This window comes from Aethalodelphis obliquidens, unplaced genomic scaffold, assembly GCF_003676395.1.
Source record: "Aethalodelphis obliquidens isolate GAN/ISIS:26980383/991018 unplaced genomic scaffold, ASM367639v1 scaffold23, whole genome shotgun sequence".
Lineage (NCBI taxonomy): Eukaryota > Metazoa > Chordata > Mammalia > Artiodactyla > Delphinidae > Aethalodelphis > Aethalodelphis obliquidens.
This window is the reverse complement of record NW_020837967.1, coordinates 12,219,154-12,239,704: the sequence shown is the minus strand read 5'-3', so window position 1 is coordinate 12,239,704 and position 20,551 is coordinate 12,219,154. Positions and strand designations below refer to the sequence as shown.

Here is a 20,551-nt window from a genome sequence, read left to right as displayed (position 1 = left end):
AGAGTGAAGTCAAGAACGACAGGAAGACTTCAGGTCTGGACAAGGCAGCGGGTGGGGTTCCCGACACTGGGGTAAGGGCACCCTGGCAGTGGGAGTGGGGAGTGGGATGTTGAATTCAGTGTTGCCTTTGGGACGGGGCCTCAACACAGAGCTGCTCCAAATGCTGGCGATATATATACATCAGAATCCCCAGAAAGTTCTGGGCTGGATATATCTGCACAGTGATGTTTTAAATCATGGGGGAGCTGGCAATGATCAAGTTCACAAGGCTATCTTCACCCTGAGTGCAACCCAGGTAGCAAAATAATTTATTACCTATTACCTCAGAATACTGTCTGAAGTTTTATTTATCAGACATTTGATTGGATATTCTAGGAAAAAAATCTTTAATATCAGAGATTATGCAAATGGATACCTTACTCATGATACTAATATGGTTTAAAAGTATACTTTTAGCTACTATTAACATGTGATAACATTTGCTTTTAGGATACAGGGGAATTATTTTCTGGGGCTTTCCATAAAATAGGTAAGTAATGATAGTTTACACCAAAGTCGTTTTGTTTTTAATGTGCAGCTGTATGCAGTGTTTATGGAGTACTCACATATATTATGCACAGGAAACATCTACAACTTCAGAGTTTCAGAACTTTCTCTGAAGCTTTTTAACTTTAAATAACTCTATGTAAGGCAACAACTGTAGCTTAAATACTACATTTATATAGCACGAAATAAGGGAGGCTGAACCAGTGAGCAGAATGTATATAGACAGCAAAGCAAAGTTAAATATAAGCATGTTATTGTCTCCAGGGCATGCAAGCAGAACTACATAGCCCATCTTCCTCCACATTTCCCTTCCACCTAATTCATTCATTCTGCTCCTGACCAGGGTTACTTCCTGCTTAGAGTTTATAGTTTCCTGACCCTCTGTTGCCATTTCAGATTTTGTTAATAAACCTAAGAACGATGTCAGTTTTGCCTTTTCCTTTATTTTCTGTGGAAAATAGTTCCTGTTACTTGATTTTGGTGGAAATCATGCTTGAACTTTAAAAAATAACTCAGTATCCCAGAATACATATGGGCATTTCCCCCTATTTACTGTTTAATTCTCCTGCCATCTTCCAAAAAAAAAAAAAAAAATTGGGATATGAACCACCGTGGGCACCATGCACCCAACACTTAGGTCAGCCAGTGGTCAGGCTCAGCTTCATTTGTGGTGAGCCAACTTCTCTGACACTCAGCTGTGCCCAAGGCAATGCCACTACACAGGATTTACCAGGGTGTGCAGGTCAGGGGAACTGTGAGATTTTCCTTCTTTGTTACCCTACTGCAAAATGGTTTTGAAAACACACACACACACAATGCATATAGACTCCAATGCCCATTTTCCTGTTTACCCAAACAAGATGGAGCCCATGTGACAATAAAGGTGGGACTATCACTAAATGCCTGAGTGCTATTTACCCTGTGTTGTATCAGTTCATTGTTATTCTCTCGTGGGCTCTCTTTCACTCTCAATTAACTACCACGTATAAGAGTTCTGTCAATGAACTATCACCCCTCTCAATCTGCTCTGCAGTCTTGTGTCTTGGCCCAACTTTAACCACATAATGGAAATGATAACCAAGACCCTGCTTTCCATCCATCTCTCACAATGGAAACAAAGAAACAACCATAGTAATCTCCTCCACAGAACCTTCAACCATCCCACCTTACTGGTTATTAAATTAATTAAGTTCAACCTTCTAATATCAAGGACTTTTACATAATGTCTCTAACCTATTCCTTGACCTTATCACTTAGTAAATATCTCCATGTCTCATGCACAAGTCACTGGACCACTCACCGCTCTCCACCTGTGCTGTAAACTGTTCATCTGTACGTCTTCTACTTCCTCTGCCTGCAACCCCCTTCCTCACCTTCTCAGCCTATCAAAATCCTACTCTTGCTTCAAGACTCAAGTCAAATGCTACTTTCTCCATAAATCTATTCATGATGCATGAAGCAGAAATTAATTTGTTTTTATCTGGGCTTCCAAAGCCTTTGGTAATATCTCTACAATGTATGACATGCATATGAATGTGTGTGTGTGTGTGTGCGTGTATGTATGTAAATTTAACAGCAGGTCTTTGAATTTAACATTTCCTATTTTGACTGTTTGTGAGTGGTTCTAAATGACCATGACATGCATTATTTATGGTTTTACAGAAGCACTGATTGAATTACCCACTGTGGGGAGGACATACTGGAAGGAGTCTCCGAACTAGCTGTAAGCCCAGCTTGTGCCCCAGCAGCTCTGTTCACTAGAAAAGGTCAAATACAATTGTGGGGAAAACTATATGCTGTAGTAATATCCTTAAATCATGGAACAGATATATCCCTTAGTGAATATAAAAAGTTTCTAATCTTTATTCAGTGTTTAGCATTTGCCAAGGACTGTTCTATGCACTTTGCATGTATTGTAATCATTAATTCTCACAGCAATTTGTATGGTAGGGGCTATTGAAATACCCAATTTACAGATTAAAAAAAACTAAGCAAAAGAAGGCAAAAAATATTAATTGCAGATGCAGAGTTTGAACCAAGGCCATATTACTCTATAGCTTGCACCTTTAACCAACCCACTCTGCTATCTACCAGTGGTAAATATGAATGGTCTACTATAGGTATATAATTGTACACCTATGCAGGTATATTGTATCTCTATCTCTCTTGGGCACCAAGATAAATGCCTTTTGGTTCATTTCATCAATAGTGCCCAGCATTGTTACTTGTAAATAGCTGACTCTAAAACTAACAATAGGTTCACCAAAATGTTGAACCTCAAAACTTCTTTCCAACACAGAAAAATATCTCATTCACTCATAATTCTTTCTTCTTAAATGCAAGGCTATAAATTCTCATTTGCCTTAGGGTTTTTCACTAAAAATTAATTTAATACATATTGGAAACATTTAGCTCTGTCATTGCAGCTATGTAAAGTAAGCACTGGCAAAGAAAGTGCAGCATTAGGAGAAATCCTTAATCTACACTTAGGGACCACTTGTCAGAAACATAGTTAAAGTAGATTTGAAACACCTCCAGGCCGCCTAGGTCCCTAGTGCTATAAAGTATTCAAATTTTCACTCTTTGACCCATTGCTGTTTAGACAATTCTGATTTTATGAAAAAAGAGAAAGGAATAATGAGTCTGTACTATGGGGATTTATATACTCCATTCCTTTCATTCTGTACAGGCTGACATGCATTTCATTAGCATTTGCGTTAAAGCACAGGAAGGTTGTTGTGACCAAATGCCAGAACCAACATATCCTTGATTAAAACACTGGGAAGGTTTAAGGATATGTCAGAAGTAGTAGAGAAATCATTAATAAGAAGATTCTAATGAAATGAATACAGGATGTGGAAACTATAGTCCACCAACAGAAATGCTGCTTCCAGATGTAGCCTTGCTTATTTTTTTCTTTTAAAACAACCTCTAATATATTGCCCCTAGTTTTAAACTATCAAGTTCATCAGGGTAAGAAATTACTTTTTCATTGCTACCAAGTGGCTTTTCATCAGGGATAGCTTTTCATCAGGACTGCCAAAATGTCGAGGTCTAAATACTCAAACTGCATCTATTGGAGGAAGAAAAATCACTTAAGGTTAGAAGGTCCCAGTGGTTTTAAGATTGCTCATGATTTGACATATATAGCTGAACAAACAAATATCTCACTGGACAACATTGATATTTATTGGCTTGAAGCTACTCTGTGTGTAAGGCAAATGGAATGAAGGTGATGGACTGTGCTTAACTATATGAAAATGGACAACTTGGCAAATTAAAAAAAAATTATTCAGTAAGCCAAACAATTTCATCCTAAGTGTTCAATGTTAATAAACTGTCTTAAATATTTCTCTGAGTAACAGGTAGATTCTCAGTATCTTCAAGCTGAACAGCACACAAACCTCTTCAAGCCAAAACCTAGGCATTGGGAGTGGAACTGACAAACCTGATATGCGGTTCCGGATACAACGCTGGGGTCCATGCTGGCCTGCGTGGGCCTAGAGGTGGCAAGTTTGACTCTCACAGGAAAGGCTGGGGCCATGTGCATTCGAACAAACAACCCAGAACAGATTGATATGTCGCAAAATCAAGACTGCAAAATGGCATTTTTTGGACATTTTTGTTTTGAATTCTGCCTTTTCAAAACTGGGAACTCGTGAAAACTTTTTAATTATGAATTTATTCTTTATCCGTGAGAATTTTAAAGTAATTTTTTAATACATCCTTTACCCTTCCATTTATGATACAAAAGGCTTTTGTATAAAAGACTTTAATCTTAGAAAAGGCATTGCTTTTAATGTAAGCTGAGCAGAAGTGGCACAGCATTTGTTCAGACTGGTGTTTACGTCACTTCTCTGAAGTTAAGTGCTCTGTTGTACCCGCAGGCTTGATTTTTCAAGAAGCTACTACAAATGTTGTTCACTTTGAGAATGGGTTACTTGGTATTTTGTTTTTTGTTTTTTTTACATCTTTATTGGAGTATAATTGCTTTACAGTGTTGTGTTAGTTTCTGCGGTATAACAAAGTGAATCAGCTATATGTATACATACATCCCCATATCCCCTCCCTCTTAAGCCTCCTTCCCACCCTCTCTATCCCAGCCCTCTAGGTGGTCACAAAGCACTGAGCTGATCTCCCTGTGCTATGCGACTGCTTCCCACTAGCTATCTATTTTACATTTGGTAGTGTCTATATGTCAATGCTACTCTCTCACTTTGTCCCAGCTTTCCCTCCCCCCTCCCTGTGTCCTCAAGTCCATTCTCTATGTCTGCGTCTTTATTCCCATCCTGCCCCTAGGTTCATCAGAACCATTTTTCTTTTAATTCCATATATATGTGTTAGCATACGGTATTTGTTTTTCTCTTTCTGACTTACTTCACTACGTATGACAGACTCTAGGTCTATCCACCTCACTACAAATAACTCAGTTTCATTTCTTTTTATGGCTGAGTAATATTCCACTGTATAAATGTGCCACATCTTCTTTATCCATTCATCTGTCAATGGACACTTAGGTTGCTTCCATGCCCTGGCTATTGTAAACAGAGCTGCAATGAATGCTACATGACTCTTTTTGAATTATGGTTTTCTCAGGGTATATGCCCAGTAGTGGGATTGCTGGGTCGAATGGTAGTTCTATTTTTTAGTTTTTTAAGGACCCGCCATACTGTTCTCCATAGTGGCTGTAACAATTTACATTCCCACCAACAGTGCAAGAGGGTTCCCTTTTCTCCACACCCTCTCCGGCATTTATTGTTTGTAGATTTTTTGATGATGGCCATTCTGACTGGAGTGCGGTGATACCTCACTGAGGTATTGATTTGCGTTTCTCTGATGATTAGTGGTGTGGAGCATCCTTTCATGTGTTTGCTGGCACTCTGTGTGTCTTCTCTGGAGAAATGTCCTATTTTTGGATTGGTTTGTTTTTTTTATATTGAGCTACATGAACTGCCTGTATATTTTGGAGATTAGAGAATGGGTTATTTGACCGAGGTGGTTGTTACAGATACTGTCTTATTGAATCACCGAAGGGAAAAAATAAAATCCTTCTCTTCTATCCCCCTTTTGATTTCTCACCCTCGTGGCACAGGACTATAATGTTAAGCTAAGAGGAGACTGTCAACTACGCTTTGTGTTGTGGAAATGCTGATATGAATATAAAGAATGCCCTTATAACCTAAAGAAAACAGCATAACAAAGAAAGGGGCGGGAGGGGATAAATCATATTGTTGCTTAGAACACAGTTTTAGGGAAAAGTTAATGAAAGACATCAGTCACAAACTGTCTTTAAATACTGCCAGACAACAAAAAAGTGAAAATAACAAGTACACATCCCTAGTGAAAAACTCTGGAAGACAGACACAAAGCAGAGGTGACATGAGCCTTGTAAGAAGAATCCTGTGCTGTGTAGTCTACATCTTGACCTGTCAAGCAAACTCTTACAAGAAAGTAATTAGATCTGCTATCTAGGGATGAGTAGCGACTTCTTTTCCTTTTATGGTTTATAGGCAGCTGTAGTTGAATTTATGCCTGAAAACTCTAATAGCTTTCTTTTTTTTTTTTTTGCGGTACGCGGGCCTCTCACTGTTGTGGCCTCTCCCGTTGCAGAGCACAGGCTCCAGACGCGCAGGCTCAGCGGCCATGGCTCACGGGCCCAGCCGCTCCGCGGCATGTGGGATCTTCCCGGACCGGGGCACGAACCCGTGTCCCCTGCATCGGCAGGCGGACTCTCAACCACTGTGCCACCAGGAAAGCCCTAATAGCTTTCTTGATGGTGTAAGCAGAAAGATTTTTATAAGTTTGTGTTTACTACAGTCTCCACTGATCAGATGTTATATAAAAGTGCTGTGTTTCTTAAAATGTGTTTTGTCCCATTAGCAAGCATAATAAACATGAGGATCACCTGGGGGATTATTGGAAATCAGATTCCTGGGTCCTGATGCCAGGAAGTCCAATTAAGAGGGTGGCAGTGTCTAGAGTTGGTTTGGAATGGAGTCTTTACTCCCATTATCCACATCAGCTTTCTGATATCTCCCCAAATAAAATAGTAATAATTAATTAAAAATACAAATCTTACATGCACTTTGAATATGAAACGTTAGAAAAATTTTCTATTAAAATGAAGCAGAATCTATGCAAAAAAGAGTGTGCACACTATGCAAACTCAGCTTAAAGACCATTTTTCTAGGTTCATCCCTCCCTTGCCCTCATCTTCTAACCAGGTTCCTGACCACTTGCCCCTCGAATGCAGAAATTCTAGAGCAGCTGCTGTACACAAGTCTGGTGTGGGACCCAGATGTCCACATTTTAAAAAAGCACTCCAGGTAATACTGAGGCAGAACCTGTTATTCATTCTAACATTTTATCAGTTCCAAGGCAGCCACCTGCAAAGCATGAAGTGTTGAAAAACACAGTTGCAGTTTAGTCTATGAAAATAAGATTTTTTAAACTGAATTGAATAGCAGCTCCACCCCTACGTCCCCCACCTCCAGTAGGTGAGAGCCTAGTACTAATGGTGCCAAACCACAGGAGAAGTGCCATAGGTTCAACCACTGCACTAACAACCCATCACCGCTAGAGGAAAAAGAAATGCATGCTTGTGTCCTTGACCTGAGTGGTGTACCATCTATACGTGTATTGAAAGGCAAGTAGGGACTTCCCTGGTGGTCCAGTGGTTAAGACCCCACGCTTCCAATGCAGGGGGTAGGGGTTCGATCCCTGGTCAGGGAACTGAGATCCTGCATGCCGTGTGGCACAGCCAAAAAAAAAAAAAAAAAAAAAGAAAGAAAAGGCAAGTAATTTATATATTCTATATGTATATAGAACAGACAGGTTATTTATTACACAAGGAATACACTGAAATACAGAAGCCACCTGGACCATATTAAAAAGACACAGATTTCTCAATATAGATATTTGTACAGACAGAGAGCTAACGTAATGCCTCACCTCCACCACCACCTTCATGAGTGCCTCTGGTGGCTGGTCCCGAAATCCTTCATTCTATACATTCTCGACCACATACTCGACTGAGGTATCTGTGGGCTGCCCCATCAGGCCGTTCTTTCCTTCTGTCCAACAGTATATCCACTGAGGGCAGCTCACAGCTGTCTGTTGTCCAATATACCTGTCCTTCTGGAGGAATCCTGTAGTCTGGAATTCTTCCCTTCTGGCCTGCACTAGTCCCTGGACCTTACGCCTTCACTGAGGAGCGATCTACCCACCTTCCACAGGGTGTCTTGGTTATTCTGAATGATTCTCTGCTTTGGCTTCAGGAAAGTATTACTGCCCTTCTCATTCTCCACCGTGCTGTGGCCAGCCCTGAAACCCAGCCAAGCTTCTGCTTCTCAGAGGCTGGCTCTGCTCCTTATAGCTTGGCCAAGGGACAGGTTACTCAGAATCAGGACATTGCCAAGAACTTAAGTATCACTTTGGTCCAGAAAATCTATACTTCTGGAGTTTGACTCCTGCCTAGTTTAAAGCCCAAAGTCATTAAGTTCCTTGGACGTCTGTATTAGCAGACTCAGGCTCCCATAACTGAATATCATAGGTGGGTGGTTTAAACAACAGAAATTTATTTTCTCACAGTTCTTGAGGCTGGAAAGTCCAAGATCAAGGTTCCGGCAAGGTTTGGTTTGTGTTGAGGACTCTTTTCCTGGCTTACAGACGTGGCCACCTTCTTGCTAAGTCCTCACATGGCCTTTCCTCTGAGTTCAAACAGGGTGAGAGTGAGCTCACTGGAGTCTCTTCTTATAAGGACACCAATCGTATTGAATCAGGGCCCCTCCCTTATGACCTCATTTAACCTTAATTACTTCCTTAGAGGCCTCATGTCCACATACACTCACACAGGGGGTTAGGGCTTCAACATATGAACTTGGGGAGAGACACAGCTATTCAGTTCACAGATACAAACACTTACATTTTCTTATTTCTCCTTAGAAAATACTCAGGGATTTGTTCTTGGTTTCTAACTACTATATTGTTAAATAAATCGTTGCTAATAACATAAAAATATGTGTTGATTAATTAGATGGGGATATCTACCCTTCTCAATATGGCCGATACATTTAAACCAAGAATCACCCAAATCTTTTTTCTGACCTTCTTACAATGTCACATTCAGCAGTTTGATGTTAATTCAGGTTTATCCTCAGGAACTTTAGATATATTGATAAACCCTTCAATAAACAATTTAAATGAACACTCAATAAAAATGGCAATTTCACAAACAAATTTTACTACCTGAAACTCGAAATCATAAGAAATTTGGAAATAAAAAATAATTATGAAACAAGATTTATATTTTATACTCTTGAATTTTCACTTTTTGAAGTATCTATTATAAAATTATACAAAATGAAAACAAACATATGCACTTCAGGAATTTATTCCCTATCAATTCTTACCAATAAGAATGCTAAATACTAATAATGTTTGAAAGGATAATATGTTAACAAAGTAATAATTTGAAATGCAGAGATGACTGTCAAATTTATGTCTCCTTATTCCTGATCTCCAGCAAGCCATCAATTCTCCTCTCTAAGGGTAACAAACAGTGTGTTGTATATCTTTCCAGTGATTTCTCTATGCACTTGAAAGCATATGTATGTTTCTTTCAAATTATTTCAGAGTTAGTTTATGCATGTTTAAATATATCTGTCACATACATATACGTGTGCATGTTTATATTTATTAAATATAAATATAAACATGCACACGTATATGTATGTAACACTGTTCTGCACCTTGCTTTTTTCACTAGATGCTTGGAGCTATTCATTCTGCTTAAGGGTACGTGGAATTCCACTCTGTGAGTGCATGATAATTTATTTTATCTGTCCACAACTTGAACATCCTTATTGACAGATATTCAGGTTGTTTTCAATCTTTAGCAATGGATAGTCTTATATATTAGTTCACACCCATGTGAGTGTACCTACTGGGTACATTTTTAGAAGTAGAAATGATGGTTATATATTTTATATTTTAATAGATTATAACTAAGAGACTACATTTTTCTCCATACCCTAGAAAAATTATTGCTTTATAAAACTTGCTTTTTAAAAATCTTTATAAATCACAAGTAGAAATGATATCTCATTGTTGTTTTAATTTGCATTTCTCTTATTAGGAGTATGATTATACATTGTTCCATATATTTAGCAGCCACTTATGTTTCCTTTTTTTAAAAAAATAAATTTTTTACTATAAATAGGTTTAGATTCAGAGAAAAGTTGCAAAGATAGTCTTTCCATATATCCCACACTTGGTTTCTCATACTATTAACACTTTACATTAGTATGTCATTAGTATGACCATATCTTGGTCAAAATTAATGAAATGATGTTGATACATAATTATTACCTGCATTATTAAGTAACCTTATTCAGATTTCCCTAACTTTTACATAATGTCCTTTTTATACTCCAGGATCCCATCCAGGACTTCATATCATATTTAGTTATCATGTCTCCCGAGGCTCCTCTTGGCTGTGACAGTTTCTCAGACTTTTCTTGTTTGATGACCTTGACAATTTCTAGGAGCACTGGTTGGGTATTTTGTAGTAAGGTGTGGTTTTCTCTGACTTCTTTCAAGAACTTCTCTTTGCCTTTGTTTTTTTTGCAGTTTGAAACTGGTATGTCCAGTTGTGCTTTTTGCCTGGTTGGTGTTCTCTGAGCTTTCTGGTTTGGTGTCCGTCATTAATTTTGGAAAGTTCTTGGCCATTATTATTTCAAATATTTCTTCCGCTCTGTTCTTCTTTTCTCTCTGCTGATATTCCAATTATGTGTATGTTACATCTTTTATTATTATCCCATAGTTCTTGGGTGTTCTATTTTTGTTTCCATTTTTTCTTCTCTTTGTGTTTCAATTTTAGAAGTTTCTCAGCCTTTAGTGGGCCTGTGTCTTTGGGCTGTGACCTTCACAAATATTTCTCTAATGAATAGTTTTTTTTCTCTCTGCCACCTACTAAGAACAGTAAACTCTGCTTACAAGAATGTACTGGCATAAAGTACTGGGAAAAAGTTGCCTTTTGAAGGCATTTTGGAGGAAACTGATAAGTTATCTAAAGAGATTACCATTTAAAAAGAATAACAGGAGAAAAAAAATTATTCAGGGCTGAGCTCAATGACTAAACTTCATAAATAGTATGGTAAATCTTTTGCTATGTATGTTTACCACAATTTTTAAAAATTAAAAGACGTTTCATTTTTATCACTTATACAGTTTTGGTTTATTTTTACTTATTTATTTATATATTTGCAAAACCTAATTGTTCCAAATTCTTTTACTCTTTCTATTTTCCTGGAGTAATCTAAAAGTACTATTGATTTTCTCTACAAGCTATTAACTAAAAGATGCTTGTTTTTTAAAGGAGCTGTGGAAATTGATAATAAAACAATTAAAAAGGTTTTTTCCCCCCATTTTCTTTGCCTTCAGCAGAAACCTCTCATTTAAACAATAATACCAGCAGATAAAATGAAAATCTCTCTGTAGCCTTCAGGCTAGTCAGATCAACAAGGTAATCTAAATCCACCATAATCCTATTAGAAACAGCCAACAAGGGACTTCCCTGGTGGCACAGCGGTTAAGAACCCACCTGCCAATGCAGGGGACACGGGTTCGAGCCCTGGTCTGGGAAGATCCCACATGCTGTGAAGCAACTAACCCCGGGTGCCACAACTACTGAGCCTGCCCTCTAGAGCCCGTGAGCCACAGCTACTGAGCCCGTGAGCCACAACTACTGAAGCCCGCACGCCTAGAGCCTGTGCTCCACAACAAGAGAAGCCACCGCAATGAGAAGCCCGAGCACTACAGCGAAGCGTAGCCCCCGCTTGCTGCAGCTAGAGAAAGCCCGCACACAGCAATGAAGACCCAACTCAGCCAAAAATAAATACATAAATAAATAAATTTAGTTATAAAAATAAAAAAATTTAAAAAAGAAATAGCCAACAAAATATTTATTTAGACCTATTCTTTTTAATAATATGTCTCAGCTCCAGAGCTGTATCAGTTGAAGTCAGAACACAATTTTGAGTTGCTTCCGTATTATACCTACTAGGTTTCTGTGATGTATTAAAAAAAAAAAATAGGGAAAGATCCTGATAATAAAGGTTAGCAATGACATAACCGGTGCACATAAAGAAATCCGTCTCCTAATTCAAAGGCAAAACATCACAAATAAATTTAACTAAACAAATATTTCATTTTTCCTTTAGGATTGGGTCTTCAATACATTTTCAAGTTGAATTATTAGCAATTAATCGAATCCTTAGTCTATGAAAGGCAACCTAGAGGCACCAGGGGAACGTCCATCTCCATCCCCATCATTTTACCCATAACTAACTTTATGCTTTGATGACTTGTCCTTAAAGTTCTTGTTCTACAAAGGGTAGAATAAGAAGCATAAAGATATGCATGACCTGCTGATTATAATAATGCCTGTTACCCAGTTATGACCCATAATATCACAATTAGAGAAACATTTCAAGATTCTTCTGCCATGTGTTAACAAAATTGCTAAACTTTGTAAGACTTTCAGATACAGTCACAGCATTGGAAGGCCTTTAGAGGAGATTCTGCAGTGTACTTAGAGATGACAGATATACCCATGCTGAGAAAGAGGATATCCCAGGTCATCTAAACACTCTTATACCTCCCAGTCATGAATGGATGAGCCAGACTTTAAAAGGCGATAATGAAGAATTAAGTCCCTAAACACCCCCTGAGCTATGGATCATGCCATCAAAGGAAACAACAGACAAACTAACAAGCAAGCACAGCTTTACAGAAAATGTATTTTGAAAAGGAATAAAAGAGAAAAAAAAATACATATAAAAAAGGAGAGTAATAATAATATATGCTGTTTTATAGCATTTTCTATGAAATAGGTATTAATAACACATATTACTTCATTAACTCTTGACAAAAATCCTTATGAACTAGGAACTTTCATTATGCTATCTTACAGATTGGGAAACTGAGGTGGGACAGATTAAGTAATTTACTGAAGATCACAATAGCTATGACTGGTGTTACTTATGAAGACCCACATTCTGATTCAAGAGTCTACTTATCTTAATCTAGATACCAGCCTGCTTCTCGAAGAAAATGAATTTCATTTGCTGGCTTCTGTAGGAATAGAACTCTTTGGAACTTATTCCTGAAATGTCCAGAGTCCAAAGTCAATCCTGCCTCACTTAGTATCTTTCTCCCCTTTCCAGGATTGGACAATGTTAGAACAGTTGCTGTACTTTGTTACTTTACTAGCGTCACCTAGACTCCTTTTGTTTTCAGTTGGGTGATGTATTTGAGCATCTATGTAATACTATTATTTATCTGAATTACTGATGCAGTGACTAGGAAAGGAGGAAAGCTAAGTATTCGCGAATGTTTCAAACAAAGCCTGGATCCACAAAAGGCTAAACGGTGCTTTCCAGAGGAGTGATCGGTAGACTCCTCTGTGGTTGTGATGGTGATGGAAGGGGCTGAGCCTGGAGAATCTGCTTTTTACCCAGACTCTCATTTTGATGGATCAGCATTCCCCCAGTCCTGTCACTAATCATGACTTATCCAGTGTGTACCAATGATCCTCTCTTTTTTGTTTTTCTATAATTGTCCTCCTTTCTACCCACATTTCTGCCTCTGCTATTTTTCATATTGACTCAAGTCTATCTCCTGGGTGACCCCTCTCTGGGTCTCCTGTCGCTCTAATCTCCAGCTACACTTCACCCCCCATCCCAAGGACCCAGTGCTGATGAAATATGACATGTCGCTACACAGGAGAAATAAAAGGGCTTGTGGAATACACAATTCATAAAGCCACAGGGAAATGTAGTAACGCTGGTGAATCTGCTGAATCTACTGTGGGACACTAGACAGTTTGGGGGAGTAAATTATCAAGGAGGACAGGTGAGATGAACTTTCAGAAGGTATATCCAGAGAATCACTCAGACATAGCAAAGCAGACGTCACATAACTTAACTTTCTCTCCAGGAATCTTTGAGACTTGAGTTTGTTACTTTAAATTAGTGAACCAAATTGGAATGGATTTACTTTGGTCTAGCATCTATTCCTTCAGTACTTCCCGTCATGTATCAGATCTCCAGATACACATAATAATATAATGATAATACAAAATAATTCCATTTACCTTTTCACTAGATTCAGAAGGTTAATGGAAGCAATCAAGTTCTGTTATATGAGGTTATATACTTGAAAGACGGTGAGGTTGGTATTTATAAATCAATCATCATGAGTAATAACTAACTCTCTTCTGCTGTTAAAAAGCCTTTTATAACTGTTATTAATCACGTACCTCTAAAAGGCATGAAATATTATTTGGGACCACAATTAAAATATTGCTATTTGAAAGCAAAAATAAAAATGAAGCTGGAAGATTTGGTAATATACTTCCTCAAAACCCAATCAAAATAATATGCAGTATTTTTTTAACCTCTTTTATTGGCGACTTAAAGGGGCGGGGGGAAACAAGTGATTATTGACAAGATATAGGAAATTAGTCTAAATTTGAATTTAAGATACCATAGCTCAAAGAGCAACTTTTTTTTTCCCTTGAGAGGAGTGCTAGTAGACTAGGAGGCATGGGAAGAAAGGAGACACAGTTGTTCCTCAGTCTCCAGGACACACCCCCTACCCCCATACCAAAATCCCTGGATGCTCAAGTCCCTTATATAACATGGTGTAGTATTTGCGCATAACCTACACATATCCTCCCACATACTTTAAATTAACTCTAGGTTGTATAATACTTAATACAATGTAAATGATATGTAAATAGTTGTGAATACAATGTAAATACTATGTATAGTTGCCAGCTCATAGCAAATTCAAGTTTTGCTTCTTGGAAGTTTCCAAAAATTTTTTTTTTCAAATATTTTTAATCCGCAGTTGGTTGAATCCCTGGACATGGTACCCACGGATATGGAGGGCCGACTGTATATATTTACTTTTGTATGTTTGACCTTTTTTAGTGCCATGTATTAATTTTTCAGATATTAAACATTGATTACTTAGTGAACATTTTACATTTTATTAGTTTTCATGGGGCAAACAAAATAAAATAGAACTAAAATTGACATCTTATAGAGTGCTGTATGTCAATTATACCAAACTGGAAAAAGAAAAGATGTGTGTGAAGTAGGCTTCTCAATAAAACTTTTCATATCCTGACAAAAAAATCTAAATCTCCAACTAGAAATTCACGTAGAAAGGAAAGGAGGAAATCCTTCACATAACCAAGGTTAAGTAATACCTGTTCATTATTATCCTTTTAATTCACGTCATCTTTGATTCCTAATCTCATGTGAAACTTGCTTAAAATTCCACACACGATTTTAATCTTGAATCAGCATCTGTCTACATACTTAAAATTTGAGGGCCAGAATTATCTGGATAATGTCAACTTTTCTCTCTCCCATTATAACAGGCATCATTTACCACCCTCTCCCACCTCCCATTTTCCTCTCATCTTAGTTATATGTAGTGCCCCTGATGGACTCATGAGAAAAGTATTATTACTAGTGATGGTTGCAAGAATTAAAAAATCAAATCCTCACACATAAATCTACTTTTTGAAGCTTTTAAAAGATCACTTAGCAGCCTAGAATTTAAAAAGAATCAAAGTATTCATATGGAAAGGTAATAAAAGGCAGTGTGATATGCAAACAACACAACTTAGTGGTACGTTTAATGGAAGTATCTGTACAAAATGCACGGAGGACTAGTTTTTTAATGCCTGGAATATTTGTATTCTGACGTATTTTTAAAATAGAAAGATGAAAGAATGCTTTCAGATTCTGCTGCCAGTGAACCAAAAAATAAGATGGTATTTCCAATTCATTGTGTACATTACTTGTATGGATGACTGAAGCTTTTGAAAATTAAAATGCTTAATAAGCAAAGATTCATTTTTGCAGTTTATAAATAAATGACCAGATATTTGATTTTTATTTACATTTTAACTAGAAACTTAATTTTACTCACAATGAAATATATATGTATATACATTATACATACACACACAATGATGGGTCACAGTAAATTATGCATATATCTGTATTTTTAACCTACTCTCTGTTTTGAAATGGTATTGATCCTAGCAATAACACAAGACATTGTCTAAGTTCATTTTAGTCAAAATTAGTGTCTATGTGGAGAGAGAGAGATTTTAAGGAGGCATGGGAAATGCAGAAGCGGTGAGGTAGGAATGAAGGGAATTGTGATTTAAAATATGCGCTTTAATATTTCACTTTCTTTATCTTAAATCCAACGTACAAACAGGTTCAAGAGGAATTTGCAGACACATTCAAAGAGAACTGACAGTCAATAGAATATCTCTGTTCATTTCAGTTTCATAGAAACCAATGTGTTCCTACTTAAAAATCCCAGTCCCTGGTCTATTTGCAATGGCCTTCAGTCAACTTTATTTAATCTGACTTCTGGTTTCCATTTTTCTTCCAAGTCTTTCATGGTTAATAACTTTTTCAAGATTTGTAAGATGATGAACATTTGTCAGGTAGGTTTATCTGCTTATAACACCTAGTTAATCAGAAGAGATCTGTTGAAAATCTATGATTCAGAAGTCCTCTTCCAAGCTGTTCTTAGCTTTACTCACCTGTATCCTAATGAATCCTTTTGGCTGAAAACCTTTGCAAACACAATGATCAGACAACTCAAATGATGTGCCCTTCACTGGCTTCAGGCACTATTATCTATGTAGAAGTATTGAAAACCTTGCTTCTTTCTTTGACTGTAACTGCCTAACCTTACCCTGTCCTCCACTGCCAGATTAGGCCAGATCTGTTCTTTACTCAAAGAAACCCAATACTTACTGGATATCATCCAAGTGTCTAAAGTTCAAAGTATTTTACATCACTCTTCCCATCTCCCCTTCACTAGACTCTTACTCTGAGTCTCCATTCAAGATAAACAGATTTACTTGACAGACCTCCAAATATGCTCAGTATGGGCTCAGCACTGTCACTTATCTCAGCATCCCCTTGTCTAGAATGTCCCTTCCCTCTTCACCTCTTTTCAACCTGCTTCTTTGCCTGCTAAAATTCCACCGTCCTTTAAGGCCAACGTCAAATGTTAGCCCTTTCACAAACCTGTTCTTGATTCACCCAATAAGAATGATCTCCTCTTGGAGCAACTTTCTGCTCCTCCAATACTCACAGTCAACCTTGTCTTATTGCTTAGTCATATACTCCTTCCTCTTAGATTCTAAGCTCCTGGAGGAACAACAGTTTATTCTTCTCTGTACAAACCAAAGTATCATGTACTGTGTCTTTCACACAGTAGGGGCCCAACCAATACTGATTGAATAAATAAACAATGGAAGTGTAGACAAGCTATTTATTTAGCTGAAAACTTTTACAGGAGATTCTGGTTCCATTTTGGAGAAACCCAGGTCAATGTCTAAATTACCTCAGTTGTGCCTCTCTAAACAGGGTATAGATTTATATATGCAAGTGCCATACTAGCATTTCTTAAGCAAAAAATATAAAAGGTTTCTTTACATTAGTGTCTTCTTCAAAGAAGATAGAGATCATTCAAGACACCAGATTTTTCACTTACTTTGAGGATCTTTTCAAAGAAAAATGGTACTTTGAAGCAGTAAACATGATATAGCCATCTGTTTGGGTTTTTTCCTACCAACTCAGCTAAGGGAAATCTTACTTCATATTGGCGGAATCACTGACAAGACTTTTAAACATAAAACGATTTGAGAAACAGAAAATGCAAAGCTGCCCATATTTTCACCACTGTGTGTACAGACTTTGAACAAATGTGATTAATAATTCACTTTTAAAAATTCAGTGGAACACCGGTAACCTAAGTGTCAGAAAACATGCCTAATATTCATGTTATAAGATAACCATGCTCATATCATACTTTAAAGATGTGAGCGGATGTGAGGTAATCCACGGCTTATAGGGGCAATCTTTCAATTTACCTTTCTTCTTTCCATTCAGTCTTTCAACACATTAATTAAAATGTCTATTAAATGCCTGGCACTACACTAGCACAAAAATACATGGTGAGCTCATAAAGACATGGTCCTTGTGTAAATTTTACTTATATATAGTCCTTTTTTTACACAAAATGTAACAGTTTCTGAACTGAAGCCATTGTTTTTCCCTAAAACCAGCTCTTCTGCTTAGAGTTGTAAATTTTGCTAATAGCATCATTTCTCTCCTTTCATTTGAAGCCTCAGAATCAGCAAGGCCCTCAGTATTTGTCACACAAACTACTGCAATATTCTTCCTATTATGTGTACTAACTTCAGTTTTTTATACTTTAAAGCATTACAAAATATCTTGGTTCAGCTGCTTACATTTATTACTTATCTAATTATCTAATTAAGGACTCTTGAGGCAGTTATAAAATTGTCCCAAACTACTTTTCACATCTTAATATTTTTTGTAAAGCTACACCCAGCTTCATTCAAACTCAATTATTTACTATCTCAAACATATTCCACCAATTTCCTCTTCTGTATAGTATTTATTCAAGATATTCTTCCCTGTGACCTACTCTTCCCTCCCTACATAATCACAGAAATTATAACTTCCTTCAAGAAATATCTTAAATAATAATTTCTCTATAAAGTCTTAAAGGATTCTCACAGATGTTTACAAATATCTACAAATAAGATGTTTTCAAAGTACAAATATCATCATTTGTATTTTCTAAGGAACTCCCACATTCTGCTTCACTTTGTCTAATAGTCCACTAGGCTACACAATCCTAAGGCAGAGGTAGCTTTATTTACCAGTGTTCAGAGATGGTACTCAGAACTTTTATTTGCTTATTGGTATTTCTGATTACAAATCTTCTTCTGAATCCTACATATCTTCTAAGTCTTATGCTGAAATATGGTAATAGCGACCAACATGGTTCCCATACCAAGCAGAAGACCAATAATAAAACCCAGTGAAGGAAAGGGACTCTGATCTGTGGTGCTTTAGGCTTGGGCCATCCACAGACTTTTCATCACATCTATGGATTTCTTTTAACTTGCTTCTTTACTTACTCTTCCATTTTTATGTTTTTCTCTCATTCTTCTTTCTCTATCACTCCATGTTAGGCAAGCAGCGATATTCTCCAGCATTTTGCTTATTTCTGCTAGTAGCAATCAAGGATTAAATTTTTCTCACTCCTGGGATATACTATAAAAAATGATAATTGCCTTTCTAGGCTATTGCTAATCTCTAAACTAACCTCCAAAGTTTGTGGAGAAAAATAAAATGAAGAGAATTCAAACTGAATTTCAGTGTTTATTTTTTAAACTCAAATGAGTTGTCAGTCAACTTAGGTAGCATTAAAGGGGGGAAAAAAAACCAGTCAAATAACTAAAGTTAATATAATGTGGTTTTGAATGTGAATGTATATATTGATATATAAATAAATTTATATCAATCAACTGTATAAATTAAGAGAAAATGAAAATACTTCCATAGCTTTCTTAAGCACCTTTTCTTTCTAAGCTCTGTTCGTTTTCATGCAGTGAAAGCATGGAAATCATTTTCCATATTATCAAAAATGAAATAAAACTTGGAAAGAAAGCAGAGATGAATCTAAGCTGAAAATTATTATAACTACATTTTTTTCTGCAGAAAAGTTTTCCCAATAGCTATATTCTTTCTTAGGTTTTATTTATACCCATGACTTTGTGATATAAGACAATGGTTTTCCCAATAAATGTCCCTTTTGAAATATGGAGTAAATTAAAAATAGTAACTGTAGTGAAACTGTAGATAATTTAGAGTGAATGGGTAGAAAACCACTTACCCCCAGTTGCCACAGTGATTTCACGTAGGAAATGGCCATAAAATGGAAAATCGAAGGACAGATTCACTCTCTGCAAGGAACAACAACCAGAAAAGAAAATCAATAATGTGCATAATAGTAAATGTAAAATGAAGAGCCTTCTACCTAAAAGAAATGATGCTTCTACTTTGCACCACTATTATTGTAGTTGACTATTAGAACCTGAATCTTGGATGGAAAGAAAGATTTTTTTCCCCTGGTAATTAAATGTTTAAAGTATGTGAAAAGAATAAAGTTTTGCTGTTGTGGTCTGTTGATCTGTTCTTCAGTTACAAAGGGAATCTAGAAGTTTCAACTCTGAATCAAGCTATTCTCTTTAACATCACCACTGCCTCTCAGTTGTCCACTACAAAGTAGGTCAGCCATCACGATAATCTTAGGGTTCTTTTTAGTTTGATTAATCTTCTCCAAAATAGTAGAGCATGTTATCTGTCAAGTTTCACTGAATTTAAAAAAATATATATTTATTTTACAAAATTATATATTCAATTTATCTTCTGTACATCCCAGAACAAAAGGCAATTTTATGGAACAAGATACTTTGCACCTACAGATCTAGACCTGCAGATATTTTTGTTTTTAAGATACAATAAACTCCCCAGATTCAGTATACAGATGACCCCTAAACAACAAGGGTTTGAACTGCGTTGGCCAGTTCCATTTATGAGGCATTTTTTTTCCAATAAATATAGTATCTGTGTTTTCATTTTACAGATCTTTAAATTATCAAAGTGTTGAGAAAACTTTGATTAGAGATCACAATATATGAAATCAAAAGAACTAGGGTTTGAGTCCTGATTCTATCCAGCCCTTGGGTGAGTCATTTGTCAATTTCCTTATTTTTGAGGCTTAGATACTAGTGTGTGGATTTTCAAATGTGCGGGGACTGGCAGCCCTAGCCCCCAGTGTTGTTCAAGGGTCAACCGTTTTATGTCCACTTTTAAAAGCACAGAATCAAAGAATAAAAAATTCTGGTTACTAGAAAGCTACTTTTACTTTGTAGAGAGGAAAACTGGAGAGACTTAGGAAGAAAGTTCATAAATTTTGCCCCTCTTTTTTCTAAAAAGGGATCTGAAGCTTTGGATATATATATTTATAATATATCTTTATATATCTCTTTATATAGATAGATAGTAAGATAAAAACA

At 36.8% G+C, this 20,551-nt stretch overlaps 1 protein-coding gene across 1 annotated transcript in view; it reads right to left on the bottom strand.

Moving 5' to 3' along the window:
* PLXDC2 (plexin domain containing 2) overlaps positions 1–20,551 on the bottom strand; it is a 416,593-nt gene that overhangs the window by 181,424 nt on the left and 214,618 nt on the right. Inside the window, exon 5 of the mRNA XM_027121784.1 lies at positions 19,366–19,435. Coding sequence (XP_026977585.1) covers positions 19,366–19,435 — 70 coding nt within the window. The remainder of the gene's footprint in view (positions 1–19,365; positions 19,436–20,551) is intronic.